We start from the raw sequence: 14,577 nt of genomic DNA, 5'->3' as shown, positions 1-14,577 counted from the left end.
GCTGTTTTGTTTTATTATTTAAAAACTGTAAGTACACCACCATTTACTTGTTTCCACAATGGCTACATCAGATCATAAGTTTGAATTAATGATGAAAGATCTTAAAAGAAAACGCGCATCTATTAAATGTCGTTTGACTAACTTTGGAAAATATGTGAATTCATTCGAAGGTGTAGAATTAACTGTTCATCAACGTACCGAGCTAAAACTGCGGATGGCAGGATCGCAAAGTTTAATGAATGATTTTAACCTCGTTCAGACACAAATAGAAGACATTAGTGTAGAAATCGACATAGAAAAACAGTTAGAATCGCGTGAAGATTTCGAGCAAAAATATTATAATATTCTTGCCCTTGCTGAATGTCTGACCACCGCTGATGAAAAGTCAAAAGGTATGATGTCTGAACCACCGATTACAAGTTCCAAAAGCATTAAATTACCCACTATATCTGTCCCCACCTTTGACGGCTTATATGAGCACTGGTTAGAGTTCCGCGATACATTTTTGTCATTGATACATAATAGTGAAACAATTACAGAAATTCAAAAATTTCATTATTTAAAATCGTCTTTGTCCGGTAACGCTAAATCGGTCATAGATTCCATAGAATTCTCCGCTAATAATTATAAAGTTGCTTGGGAACTACTGTTAAATCGATTTGATAATACGAAACTATTAGTACATAACCATGTCAAATCCATGTTTACCATGCAATCGTTGACTAAAGAATCACCAGTGCAATTACGCAGATTAATTGATAATATTTTAAAAAACCTTCGCGCTTTAAAGCTTTTATGGGAACCTACAGAGTATTGGGATACGTTAATCATTTACATAATTGTCACAAAATTAGATTCCATTACCGAACGGGAATGGGAACAGCATAAGTGTAGTTTAATTACATCAACCAATAACACCAAAACTGTAGTTCAACTAAATGACTTACTTCAGTTTCTTAGAAATAGGGCGGATATTTTGGAAACACTTATAGTATCACACTAGATACTAGACGAAGAAAAAGTACCGAAACAATGGTGTGCATCAGACATAATTTTACTCTTCAAGAAAGGATGTCCCTTAGATATAGGAAATTATAGACCCATAAGCCTGCTGGCGAGCATATATAAACTATTTTCATCCATAATTTTAAAGAGAATATCCGACGACATCGACAAGCTGCAACCAAAGGAGCAGGCGGGATTCAGATCAGGCTTTAGCACAATGGACCACATACAAACACTAGAGCAGGTCATAGAAAAATACAGAGAATATAAAAGACCTCTGTATGTGGCCTTCATTGACTACAGTAAAGCTTTCGACAGCATCAGTCACTGTTCAATCTGGAACGCATTACAACAATCAAATGTTAACTATAAATACATCAATATCTTGAAATATATCTACACAAAAAGTACGAGCAGAGTTAAATTAGAAACTAGAGGAGACGAGATAAAAATAGAACGAGGAGTCAGACAGGGAGATCCTCTTTCCCCGAAGCTGTTCATAGCAGTACTTGAAACTATTTTTCAAAAACTAGATTGGAAAAAAAGGGGAGTGTACATAAACGGACACTACCTAAACCATCTGAGGTTCGCTGACGATGTTGTTATAATTGCTGAAACTGCCAAAGACCTAGAGGAAATGATGAGATCACTGGACTGCGAAAGTTCAAAAATCGGCCTAGAAATGAATGTAAGCAAAACTAAGATATTAACCAACAATCACGAACGCCCGATAATGATAAAAGGTAACAATATAGAATACGTCAGCGAATACATCTACTTAGGGAAGCAAATCTCATTCAAAACGACAAGCAACGAAGAAGAAGTAACAAGAAGAATCAACGCAACTTGGAAGAAATTCTGGGCACTAAAAGAAATCCTAAAAGGGAACTACAGCTTGCGTATGAAAAGGGCAACATTTGATACATGCCTGTTACCCTGCTTGTTGTATGGCTGCCAAACGTGGATATTTACAAATAAAATAAAACAAAAAATTAAATGCAGTCAAACAGCCATGGAAAGGAGCATGTTGAAAATTAGAAGAATACATAGAATTAAGAATGAAAGCATTCGTCAAAAAACTAAACTTACCGATGCTCTCAGCCACGCACTCTCACTTAAGTGGAGATGGGCCGGACACATCTCACGATACCCAGACAAAAGATGGACCATTGAAGCCACACGATGGAAAGGACCAATGGGGAAAAGGAATGTTGGTCGACAATTAAGACGATGGGCCGATGACATAACACACGTCGCAGGAAACGACTGGATAAAATCAGGCAAGGACAAGGAGTCATGGAAAAGGATGGAGGAGGCCTTTACCCAGATAGGGGTCCAAATCTCATAAATAGTACCAATATTAAATAATTAATTAATTATAAGTATGTAACCTTTTAATTTTAAACTACAACTTACTAACAATCATTGTGTTATAAATCGAGAGTGAGAATTGGATTAAATGGCTTTATTATTATAGTATCACACAGTAAAGCAGGCGTATATAGCGCGACAGACAATAATAAAAAGCAATTCAGTAACCAGTTAACATCTAAACTTCATTGCAATATAGTTTCAAATAAACCAAATAATAATAATAAATCACAAGGAAAGAATGCACGTAATTACCGACCTTGTATAATGTGTAATGATTTACATCCGCTATATTCATGTCAAAAGTTTTTGGACCTTAGTGTACAAAATAGATTAAAATTTATCCAAACTAAGCAGTTGTGCCCTAATTGCATGCGTCCAGGACATACTGTTGACACCTGTGTGTTCGGGCCGTGTCGAAAATGTGATAAAAAACATAATTCATTAATTTTCGATGTAATTAAAAATTATGATCATAGTTTCCCTAAAGTTACGTTGCCATCTTGTGAACAATCAGCCGTCCCGTCTAATACGAAAGATAACTCGAACGCACACTCTTTTCAGGCGCAAACTACTGACACAATTGATAACATGCATCCAGCGCAACCAGTTTTGCTGTCCACAGCTATTGTAGAAATACGTAGCCAGTCGGGTGTTTACCATCAAGCGCGCGCTCTACTCGATAGTGGCAGCGAACGTTCATTCATCACACAAACACTTTGTGACAAATTAAATCCACCAGTAATACAGTCCACTCAAGAAATTCACGGCGTAGGTAATACAATAACACAGTGTTCGCAATCCTGTGATATTGAGATCAAATCACGCACTGGTAGTTATGCTGCACGCATTCAGTGTTTAATTCTACCACAAATAACATCAAACTTACCTATGAAGACATATAACGTTAATTTGTTTACCATACCGGATAACATTGTACTTGCAGATCCGACGTTTTATGATAGTCAGCAGATTGATTTATTAATAGGCGCGGATTTGTTTTGGGAATTAGTTAGAGAAGGTAAAATACGACTTAAAAATGGCCCCTATCTCCAAAATACGCATCTTGGTTGGATAATCTCGGGCTCATTTCAATATATTACACGCAAACAAAGACATGTTAGCTGTAACTTTACGCAAACCGTTGACAGTGACACATGCTCATTAGATCAATTATTACGAAGTTTTTGGGAAATCGAAGAATTACCAATTAATTTTCCTAAGTTAAGCTACGAAGAGCGCGCCTGTGAGGAGCACTTTATTAAAACAACCTCACGGACGGCCGACGGGCGGTTTAAGGTTCGATTTCCGTTCAAGCACTCTCCGAAGTTACTAGGTGACACGCGCACACAAGCTGAACGTCGTTTTTATGCCTTAGAAAAAAGGTTACAACGCAATCCTACTTACAAACAAATGTATATCGACTTTATACACGAATACATTAACTTAGGCCACATGAGTCTTGTACACAGTTATCAAACACCACATTATTTTTTACCTCATCACGGTGTGTTTCGAGAACATTCCACTACTACAAAGTTGCGTGTAGTCTTCGATGCTAGTATGGCTTCCACTTCGGGGTTATCATTAAATGACTTGCAGATGATCGGTTCAGCTATACAAGGCGACTTAATCGCGATTTTACTTAGATTTCGGGAAAACAGGTATGTAGCTTGCGCAGACATAGAGAAAATGTACCGTCAAGTACTTATAGAAGATGATGAACGAGATTATCAGCTGATCTTGTGGAGAGACGATCCTTCCAAACCACTCATGGTATATCAATTAAATACTGTTACCTATGGTACCGCTTCGGCACCGTTTTTAAGCTGTAGATGTTTAAAACAATTAGCGCATGAGTGTGAGGTTCCGTATGTGAAAGAAACTATTAATGATAATTTTTACGTGGACGACTTAATTTGCAGTGCAAATAGTATTTCAAAATTAAATCAAATTTGCGAAGGTACTGATAAGGTTTTAAAATCGGCTTGTTTAATTTTACGTAAATGGATTTTTAACTTTGACTGCGCTGATAATGACGATGCGCAAAATGTTACAAAAAAACTCGGCCTAGCAGGAGATAACGTTCAAAACAAAACTTTAGGTATTGGATGGAATAATAAGTTAGATGAATTAATGTTTTACACACAAATTAAGTATGATGCCAACAACATTATTACGAAACGCATTATTTTATGGGCGCATCACAAATTTATGACCCCTTAGGTTTAATTAGTTCAGTTATTAATATCGCTAAGATATTATTACAAAAATGTTGGCTGTTGAAACTTAATTGGGATGAACCGATTCCTTGTGACATCGCGCAAGCATGGGATCGATTTGTTTCTTGCCTATCATTGTTAAATAACATACACATATCGCGCTATGTTATGTGAAATATAGTCAAGTAAGCAGCAACGAATGAGTGTTAGCCATTCAAAAGCTAATGCTCAGTTATTAAAATGGAATTTATTTATTGATAATAATCTTTTAATACGTGTCGGTGGACGTATTCAGAATTCACTCGATTTTAGTTACGATAAACATTATCCTATTTTGTTACATTCTAAACATAATTTTACAGTTTTATTGTTTAAATACGAACACATTCGAATGATGCATGCTGCGCCGCAACTTTATTTTGTGTACGTTACGAGAGTCATGGTGGCCTATTGGAGGTCGTAATCTTGCTAAGAAGCTGGTACATAGTTGTATGAAGTGTGCCCGATTGCGCGCAGTAACTGTTAATCCCATAATGGGGAATCTGCCTCGAGAACGATTGCAGCCAGGTTTTCCCTTCTTACGCTGTGGAGTGGATTATGCAGGACCAGTGTTCATTTTAAATCGTAGGGGTAGGGGAGCAAGATTACAAAAATCGTATATATGTTTATTTGTATGTTTTGCTTCACGCGCCGTACATCTCGAGCTTGTAACTGACCTTTCATCAGATGCTTATTTGTTGGCACTGAAGAGGTTCATTTCACGTCGAGGAAAACCTATTGAAATATACTCCGATAACGGGCGCAACTTTGTAGGCGCAATGAATGAATTCGCAAAGTTTTTAAATTGTTGTTCAGATGACATTAAGGCATACGCGATTTCTCAAAATATAAATTTTAGATTGATACCGTGTTATGCTAGTCATTTTGGGGGCTTGTGGGAGGCTGGTATTAAAAGCTGTAAGTATCATTTGCGGCGTGTGGTTGGCAACGCACACCTTACATTTGAAGAAATGAGCACAGTACTATCGCAGGTTGAAGCTATCCTCAACTCCCGACCCTTAAACCCTATGTCCTCAGATCCACAGGATTTTCTTCCACTTACCCCAGCTCATTTTTTGGTTGGCCGTCCGCTAACTGCACCTGTACCTGATGACCTTCAAGATGTTCCGGCTAGTCGACTTACCAGATACCAGAGAGTTGAACAGATCCGCCAGCACTTCTGGAGCCGCTGGGCTAAAGAATACGTGTCAGAGATGCAAACCAGGAGCAAATGGTACCAACATAAGGGTGAGCTCAAGGAAAACATGTTGGTTCTTATAAAAGATGACAACTTACCGCCATTGAAATGGAGCTTGGGACGAATTATCAAAACATATCCAGGCAAAGACAGCTTGTCACGTGTGGCTGATATTCGCAAAGAGGATGGGATAGTGAGACGGGCATTCTCCAAAATCTGTCCGCTTCCCTTACATGAAGAATGATTACGCACGATAGCAGCTGCTGGGTTCCTGAATGATCACCGCCAATTGTTGGAACCTGGTGCTTCCAAGGCCGGGAGCATGTTAACGAATCAACGTCGCGTCATACATTGATGGCTGTGATTGGCCAACGATGACGTCATATCGCACGAACCAATCACAAAACAGGAAACGCAACAGTGGCACCAATTGTCAAAATTTAAAATTAATATAACACGAAGAAAAAAGATGGACGCGCATTTCAATTTTGTATTTGTAAAATAATTAAAAACAATATAATGAGTATTTGAAGAAGTAAACGCATTTATTCATTTTCTTGGCCACCTCAAGATACATCTAAGAAATAGACGCAACAGTACGTAACAAAAATTATCTCTGGAAATTTACTAATTAATGAGCGAAGCAGTTTTAATTTCAGTGATAGGCGGTGCAATGGTGAAAACGTGATGATGATATTAGGACGCGACGATGAAAAATTCCACAGTGTAATCCCCATATTAAATATTTATCGTCTTTAACTTTTTTTATTTTTTATTTCTTATATGTGTGGACGAGCTGGTGTTAAGTGGTTACTGGAGCCCATAGACATCTACAACTTAAATGCGCCACCCACCTTGAGATAAGTTCTCAGGTCTCAGTATAGTTACAACGGCTGCCCCACCTTTCAAACCGAAACGCATTACTGCTTCACGGCAGAAATAGGCAGGGTGGTACCTACCCGTGCGGACACACAAGAGGTCCTACCACCAGTGAAAACTAACTCTCAATTAATAATCCTCACGAAATTTAATCAGCGAATTCAGATAAAACTCCTTAACGGGATTACCGTAATACAATGTTTTCGGCTGTTGCCGGGTGTTAATTGGAATTCCGAGACAATTAATTGAACGCGAGTCCGCGAAAGCTCTCGCCTTATTTGTCACAATAAAAGATGTGCTCTCGTCTCTGTTTCAAAACTGTTTTTAATATTCCCGTTTCGTCTTTGGCTCGCCGTGTGGCTATTTCCTTTTTGTTTTGAAGCGGACGAATTGAGCGTTTTTGTTTGTACAAGTTCAGAGCAGCTGGAGCGAAGGTAATCTCTTTTACGTTTGTTGGATTTGAGACTGATTTTCTTTTTTTTTTCATCAGGGTCCGCGCTTTCTCGTGTTTATGCGGCCTTCGTACCAGCACAGAGGGACTTACGGACGGCCAGATACTCGTTACGCGTGAAATTTTAAAAACTGAACAAGCTAATGTTTTGTCTTTATAGAATTCCCGTTTTTACGGTTTGTACATACCTTACTCATTACGTTGACGTGCAGTGCGTCGTCATTGTGGTGGTGTCAAATTATTTATTATATTCTTGTATAGCAGTGCACTTAGCAACACGTACTCGATAACACGCTACCATTTGTACTTAACTAACATAATAAAGGTGCTCAAACAACGTACTCTTTTGGATCTCTACAAACTTGTTCTACAAAACTGTTCCATGGGGAGTGCTCTGAGGAATTATTCGAGATGATACCGGCATCTCGCTTTTACCACCGCATCGCCCGGCCCCGGAGTAGAGTTCATCCATACTACCTGGAGCCACTGCGGTCATCCACAGTGCGCTTCCAGAGATCTTTTTTGCCACGCACCATCCGGCTATGGAATGAGCTCCCCTCCACGGTGTTTCCCGAGCGCTATGACATGTCCTTCTTCAAACGAGGCTTATGGAGAGTATTAAGCGGTAGGCAGCGGCTTGGCTCTGCCCTTTGCATTGCTGAAGTCCATGGGCGACGGTAACCACTCACCATCAGATGGGCCGTATGCTCGTCTGCCTAAAAGGGCAATAAAAAAAAAAAACTTCCCCTTGGACCCCAACACCGTTGTTCTTTTAAAGAGACAGCATATGCTTACGTATATACTTAAGATACCTACTTAAGACTCTGTTATTTAAACTATGTCAATGGATAATCTCTCGGCCACGTGCTCAGGAACGATAGATACGTGCTGCTGCAGTTGATAATTATGGGCAAAGGGGACGGAAAGAGACCTGTTGGGCGAAGAAAGAAGTCATGGCTCCGGAATATCCGGGAGTGGACCGGTATTGCCTCTGTAGAACAGCTGTTCCGGCTGGCTGCTGATAGAGATGAATACAGGAAGCTAACGGCCAACCTTCAGGATTGAAGAGGCACTGGAAGAAGAAGAAGAATGGATAATCAAGGTCACAGGTAAACAAATAATATTTATGCGCCGGAGGTCTATTCTCAAATTACTTTGAAACTTTGAGCAGGTTTAGTGAATAATCTCCGGCCCTACAATAATAGCGTACAATTTCAAAATTACATGTCATGATTAATATGGCGTCGTTGTAGAAATGATATATCAGATTACAGACCATGTAATACCATAATTGCATGCTATCAGAACAATTATGTTGTCATTGATTCACTACGAACTTCGGTGTTACAATTATCTTCTATAATTGAACTCTATTTGCAAATTATTATGACATATAATATATCAAGCCAATATCAAGTCACAAACAACTAACGTATGATATATTGTATCAATATTTCTCGATATAGACCGACAAGGGCCTATTTGCACGTGTGTAACATTTACGGCTTAACCCAGACATTAATGTAACAAGTCCGTACACGTGTATTATATTTTTGCCTTTTTTGATATTATACTATTATTTAAAGACAGGCTTTACTTTTGAGAAGTCTTGAAGAATTGAAGAAAATCTGTATTAAAATAATTGGTTTATTCATTCAATATATTGTTTAGTTTATTAGTAATGGACATATCAAAAAATCAACATTTTGGTTGTTATTTAAATTCAAAAAACTTCATTGAAAACATTTATTTACTGAAATTTTTTTTTGTTGTTTTTTCGTAAAAATTTTTACGCAAAGAGTAACGCTGAACTTTTTAAGAATTTTTAGGGGCACTTCTGAAAATTGCAAATACCGCAGTGTATATAGACTCGCCCCTGGCTTCCAACTGATTTTACCGGTGATAAAAAACAGCTGAAAATAATTCATAAAAGTTCGCAATAGCAAAGACAAACGTTGGCCCCGGGCGGCGGACGGACTGGCCGAATTATCTTTTTTCTTTTTCACAACGTCTTTGCTCTTTAAGAATTCTCTTTTAAATTGTATTTTGGTTTTAGTCTTGTTGTGGAAAACGCTGTCTTTTGACCGGTCACAGTTTTCTAAATTATAAATGCGAATAGTGTTTGGACTGCACCGCGGAAAGTAACAAAAATACATTTCTGTTTTTCAACTTGTTTGTCGCTTTAAAGTATACTTACGGATAAATTTAAAATGTTGTTTTCAAAATCTCAAAGAATAATGACGGAAGAATGGTTTTTGAAAATATTTCAACAACACTATACAATTTTTGGCAAAAATTGCTGAGAATCAAAAGCCAAAAAACGAAAAGGTTTTTGACGTCGAATCTAAACAACAAAGTAAACGACTACTGGCGTAAAAATGATCGTAAACGTCTCAAATATCACATTTATAAAAGCGTCTTAAAACAAGAGGAACATTCCAGAACGCTTCGGAACCCTTCCACGGTCGGGGTTAGTATCGCCTTATCAAATGCAAACACTCGCGCCGCGTTCCGCTCATTGCCTCCGATACGGATCCTATTATTTTTATTTTCACGCGTCTTCGCGTTAAAACAACCAGATACAACGTTACGGATTTAATCCGAGTACTTATTTGATTATACTTGGTTGGTTTTTAATGTCGATGGTGAAATTTTCTTATTGAGAAAAGTAAAAGCGGAAAGGTCGTGAACCATGATGAATGCTAAAAAATATATAATAATGTATTAAAGTTTTTATGCATGTGTGTTTGTTATTATAACATTCGGCGCAAATAAATTGTTTTATATAATTATCAAAATTTATATGTCCAATAGTCAGGGGGCATTTCATGTAAATTGATTAATTTTATTACAGATAAGTGGTCAATCAAAACGAAACTACTCAAAGAACTAAGCATTCTACTATTTGATGTTATGAAAGTCTTAGTAGTGATTTCAATTCCAAGAAAGTTACACAAATTTAAATTTTGCTACTCATGTTATCCGAAACAACTGCTGCAAGCTGAGGAACTTTAATACTTTTCTTAAGCTTTTGGATTGTACTTTAAATAAATCTGTCCTATATCAATACAAATTTGCTACTATATTCTATTGAAAAACATGATCTAGAAATAGGAGTAATCATAAATTTGTAAAGAAATCCTCCTCCGCCATTCGTGCTCCTCATATCTAAGGGTCGTGACTACCTCCATCCAAGAGTTTAGTCCTCACGACATTATGCCATCTCGCCCTGTCCATTGGCTATTCTGAGAGAATGGCGGAATAGAAGGTGGCGAGGACCTGGTCAAACCAACCTATTGGACTGCGCCCACGCGATCTTCTTCCTTATACATATTTCCTTTCAAGTATTCCAAATAACTCTGCCTATCCTGGCAATGTGTCCGAGGTACTATATTTCTCGCTTGAGTAAATAATCAAGTAAAAATAAAGCATTTTTATTACATAAGTGGTTTCATTCTGTAACAAAATAACCATAACATTGGGCTGTAACACAACATGCTGTTAGCGGGCCCACACGGGGTCCTTCTTGGGGCCCGTAAAAAAGTAATAAAAACCAAATAATTCCGCAACTCAGGATACGCCATGTCGCTTCTATTATCATCATATAATGAACATGACAATATTACGTTGGTGGCACTTCATAGTTCTACGTGTGTGCGTACATAGGTGTTGCCATTTTTAAAAGAAAGTACCAATATTTTGTATTACGCTTATTACAACGTTTTCAATGAATTCGGCACCCTCTCCCTAAGTAAGTACTACGTAAAGTTGAAAGCGCATATTAGTTTTTAAATATTTTTAATAAAGACTAAAGTTATATGAGAGAATTTAAAAAATATCAGGTTTCAATGGAACTATAATCTATGAAAATTATTGAAAAAATGTATATAAAGTATTTTATAATTCTAAAGTTATGTTAATTAGTTATAGGCAACCTTCTGTGTGCTGCAGTATCCTAAATGAAAATAGCTCTTTAATAGTCCTCCTCTGATATAAGAGGCTACTATAAGAAATAGTATTTTCCAATTTTTCGTAAACAATGAATATTATGAAATATCAGAGGCTTAAAGGCAAATATAATATATCTACACATACTTTCAATTTTAGAAGTTGAAATTTTCACAGTAATTTGTTTCATTTACCATGGATATTTGCCGCAATTTTTTATTGAGATTCCTTTGAATAAATGCTACAAAATTTAAAGAACGAGACCTCAGAGAAAGACAAAAAAATAATCTATGTAGGTACTTTGCGTAATGTAGCGACCTAACTTTATGCTTCTGATGTCTGGGATTGACTTTATCTACACGCTCATACGAGTTCGAAGGAGTCTATACGGGTAGTCGCAGCAGTCGATTTAAATTTCATAAATAGACAATAAGGAGCGGCGTAGTTTGGCTGCGGTTTATTAAACTGCTTTATTCGATAAACATTGCGGGCGGCGCTGAACAAGTTTTCAGTCTGTCAAACAAAAGTTATTGAGCAGTATTTTCGTTTCCAAATTGAACTTTTTTAATTATTTTGCGAGTTTCGCGAAGTATTTTATCGGTTTTCTTGAAAATCGATGAAGATTCGTATAAATTTTTAGGTTTCATAAAGCTTTTATAAGGTTTGCGAGGTGGAAATGGTCTTGACCAGAACATATAACCAGACCAGAACGACATTTTATAAGTCGTCGTGGCCTAAAGGATAAGACGTCCGGTGCATTCGTGTTGAGCGATACACCGATGTCCGAATCTCAGGCGGGTACCAATTTTTCTAATGAAATACGTACTCATCAAATGTTCACGATTGCCTTCCACGGTGAAGGAATAACATCGTGTTGTAAGGTAGGACCTCTTGTGAGTCCGCGCGGGTAGGTACCACCACCCTGCCTATTTCTGCCGTGAAGCAGTAATACGTTTCGGTTTGAAGGGAGGGGCAGCCGTTGTAACTATACTTGAGACCTTAGAACTTATATCTCAAGGTGGGTAGCGCATTTACGTTGTAGATGTTGTAGATGTCTATGGGCTTCGGTAACCACTTAACACCAGGTGAGCTGTGAGCTTGTGCACCTATCTAACCATTAAAAAAAAACTGGATGTTAGAACATTATTTAAAACAAAAGAAGTACGGTTTCTAAGCTTTTAAAAAAAGTTCCTATTTAAATTGTCATCCGTGTTGGCGTTATCAAATGCGTAAAATGAAAAATATAAATGAATATTATTTAATATTATCAATAAATGAGTGATTGGCTTGATTGTGATGAAGCATTTTTTATTCAGAACATGCCTAAATATAAAAAAATGGAAATTTAGAGAAATTTTAAATTCATGAAATCGTTACTTTTTTGGCCGCAAAATTGAAAACGACCTTCATACGGTAGTCTAACAACCTGTAGAATGTCAAAGGAATCTCCTGGAAATTGACAGTCTATGACCGATCATTATGGCGAACTTTGGACCTTGAAGACCAGTCCAGTAGTGGATGTCTCCAGGCTGATGATGATGAAGAAGGTTCTAGATGTTTTCTTTTTCGTTTATGTACTATTACTAGTTTGTTATCAATAGAGTCAGATAAAATTACTACATTTTAAATTTAAAAAGAAACTTGTCTGCCTGACTTTTCATTTATTGCTTAGATGGGTGGACGAGCTCATGGTCCACCTACTGTTAAATGGTTACCGGAGCCCATAGACATCTACGATGTAAATGCAGCCACCCCTCATGAGACATGAGTTCTAAGGTCTCACTTTTAACAGTACTACAGCTGCCCTTCGAACCGAAACCCATTACTGCTTCACGGCAGAAATAGGCAGGGTGGTGGTACTTACCCGTGCGGACCCACAAGACGTCCTACCACCAGTTTTATTTGTACGATATTATATAAACGGTATTATTAATATATATAAACAAATAAACGAAACAAATACTTGAAAATCACGTGCAAAGTAATAAAATAGTCCTAAACAACGTGAGGTTTAATTTGTTTAAGTGCTAGGGAACTATCGGAGGAATGGTTTAGTATTTGTGATGAATTCTACCCGCCGCAGTATTATGTTACGAGGCTTGTACGAAGACAATTTTATTTTCCGCTTTTTGGGTAATCAATAGGGGAAACCCGACGCCCCAAAACAACCGGACAGGGAACAGAGCGAAACGTGGAGCTGACTTCAATCAACTTTAAACTGAAATAATGTTTTAAAATTTTACGTAAAATGAGAATTCGAAGTTGTTTGAGATTTTAATTATTGATTTTTATTTATGTATTTTTTTTAGGCACACAATACACATTACAAACTAAAAAGATACTTAAAAAAATACGGTTTTTAAAACATATTTTTTTTAAAACACATGTAAAATGTAGTACGGCATTTATATATTTCTCTTAACATTTCCTTGTTTTTTTAGTTACGGATTACTGTAATATTTTGGCATTCATGTCTCAATATTCCCCAACGTCTTACATTTCAACTGAACACAATGTACTTACTATACAAATACAAATTTAAAAAAACAATTTTATCGTAAAATAAAAAATTTAGTACATTTTTTTTTTATAAACCCTAAGTCACCGTACTATTTTTTATTTTATTTAAATTAATTTTAAAATGATTTTAAGGCATCTCTATGGCGTTCACTGTTTGAATAGTGAAATCTAATATTCATTCCAATGATAGGTAGGTATTTATATTGTGTACGATCTCTCCAACGGAGCTTACTTGAAAATCGGAGCAGCGGCATTTCTCATTATTTATTTTTCAGCATCCGCCTGGCAATCGTAAATCTTATAAATTCATTTTATTAGCTGAGAAAATTTTAAATCGATATATTGTGACTCTTCGAGTAGATATTGCCTATGGCATTGGCATGAAGTCCGCCTTTATACTGTCTAGTATATAAAGTTATAGATAAATAAATAAATAAATATTATGTAGTATCAAACACACAAAAATTCTAATAGGTAGAATAAAACACAAATAACAGTATTTTCTTTTTTTGGCATAATATACAAATTCACGATTTTTTAGATCGTCCGTGGAAAATAAATACTAAATACCGGATCTAATATTTGTTAATGTTAATGTATTTGTGACGTGAATGTTAAAGGTAAGGATGAAAGTGACTCGTTTTTCTCTAAATGAATGGGGGGAATATAATAATGCGTTTAGGATGATGTTGTCACTGCCGCGCTTTTGTAGTGCATCCACAATGTTTGCGACATCTCACACCGATGACTTCTTTGCAATAATGCGGAAGAGAAGTGCATCGTTATTGCGTCGAGTCCGTGACAGTGGCAACAGTCTTTTGAAAGTCATATCGAGCAAGATCGAGGGACTGCTGATTAATAGCCTTTGCAGCAGGCACATCGTGTAATAAAAATGAAACCCGCAAAATTATAATTTGCGTAATTACTGGTGGTAGGACCTCTTG

The 14,577-nt window shown here is 36.9% G+C and overlaps 1 protein-coding gene across 2 annotated transcripts; it reads left to right on the top strand.

The window, feature by feature from the left end:
• The first annotated feature begins 2,540 nt into the window (after nt 1-2,540).
• LOC134200667 (uncharacterized) lies at nt 2,541-10,610 on the top strand. Of its 2 annotated transcripts, none has more exons than XM_062673992.1 (2): nt 2,541-8,274; nt 10,020-10,610. In XM_062673992.1, the coding sequence occupies exon 1, from the start codon at nt 2,644-2,646 to the stop codon at nt 4,600-4,602; it is 1,959 nt and encodes a 652-aa protein (XP_062529976.1). In that variant the 5' UTR covers nt 2,541-2,643; the 3' UTR covers nt 4,603-8,274; nt 10,020-10,610. Both variants share the same exon structure in this region, with proteins under 2 accessions (XP_062529976.1, XP_062529977.1).
• Nucleotides 10,611-14,577: the final 3,967 nt, after the last annotated feature.

Source organism: Bombyx mori, chromosome 19, assembly GCF_030269925.1.
Source record: "Bombyx mori chromosome 19, ASM3026992v2".
Taxonomy (NCBI): Eukaryota; Metazoa; Arthropoda; class Insecta; order Lepidoptera; family Bombycidae; genus Bombyx; species Bombyx mori.
Note: the sequence above shows the minus strand (reverse complement) of the source record. Positions and strands in the feature narration are given on the sequence as shown.

Coding starts and splice junctions, on each gene's coding strand:
- LOC134200667 (XM_062673992.1), top strand. CDS start 2,644: ATGTGTAATGATTTACATCCGCTATATTCATGTCAAAAGTTTTTGGAC.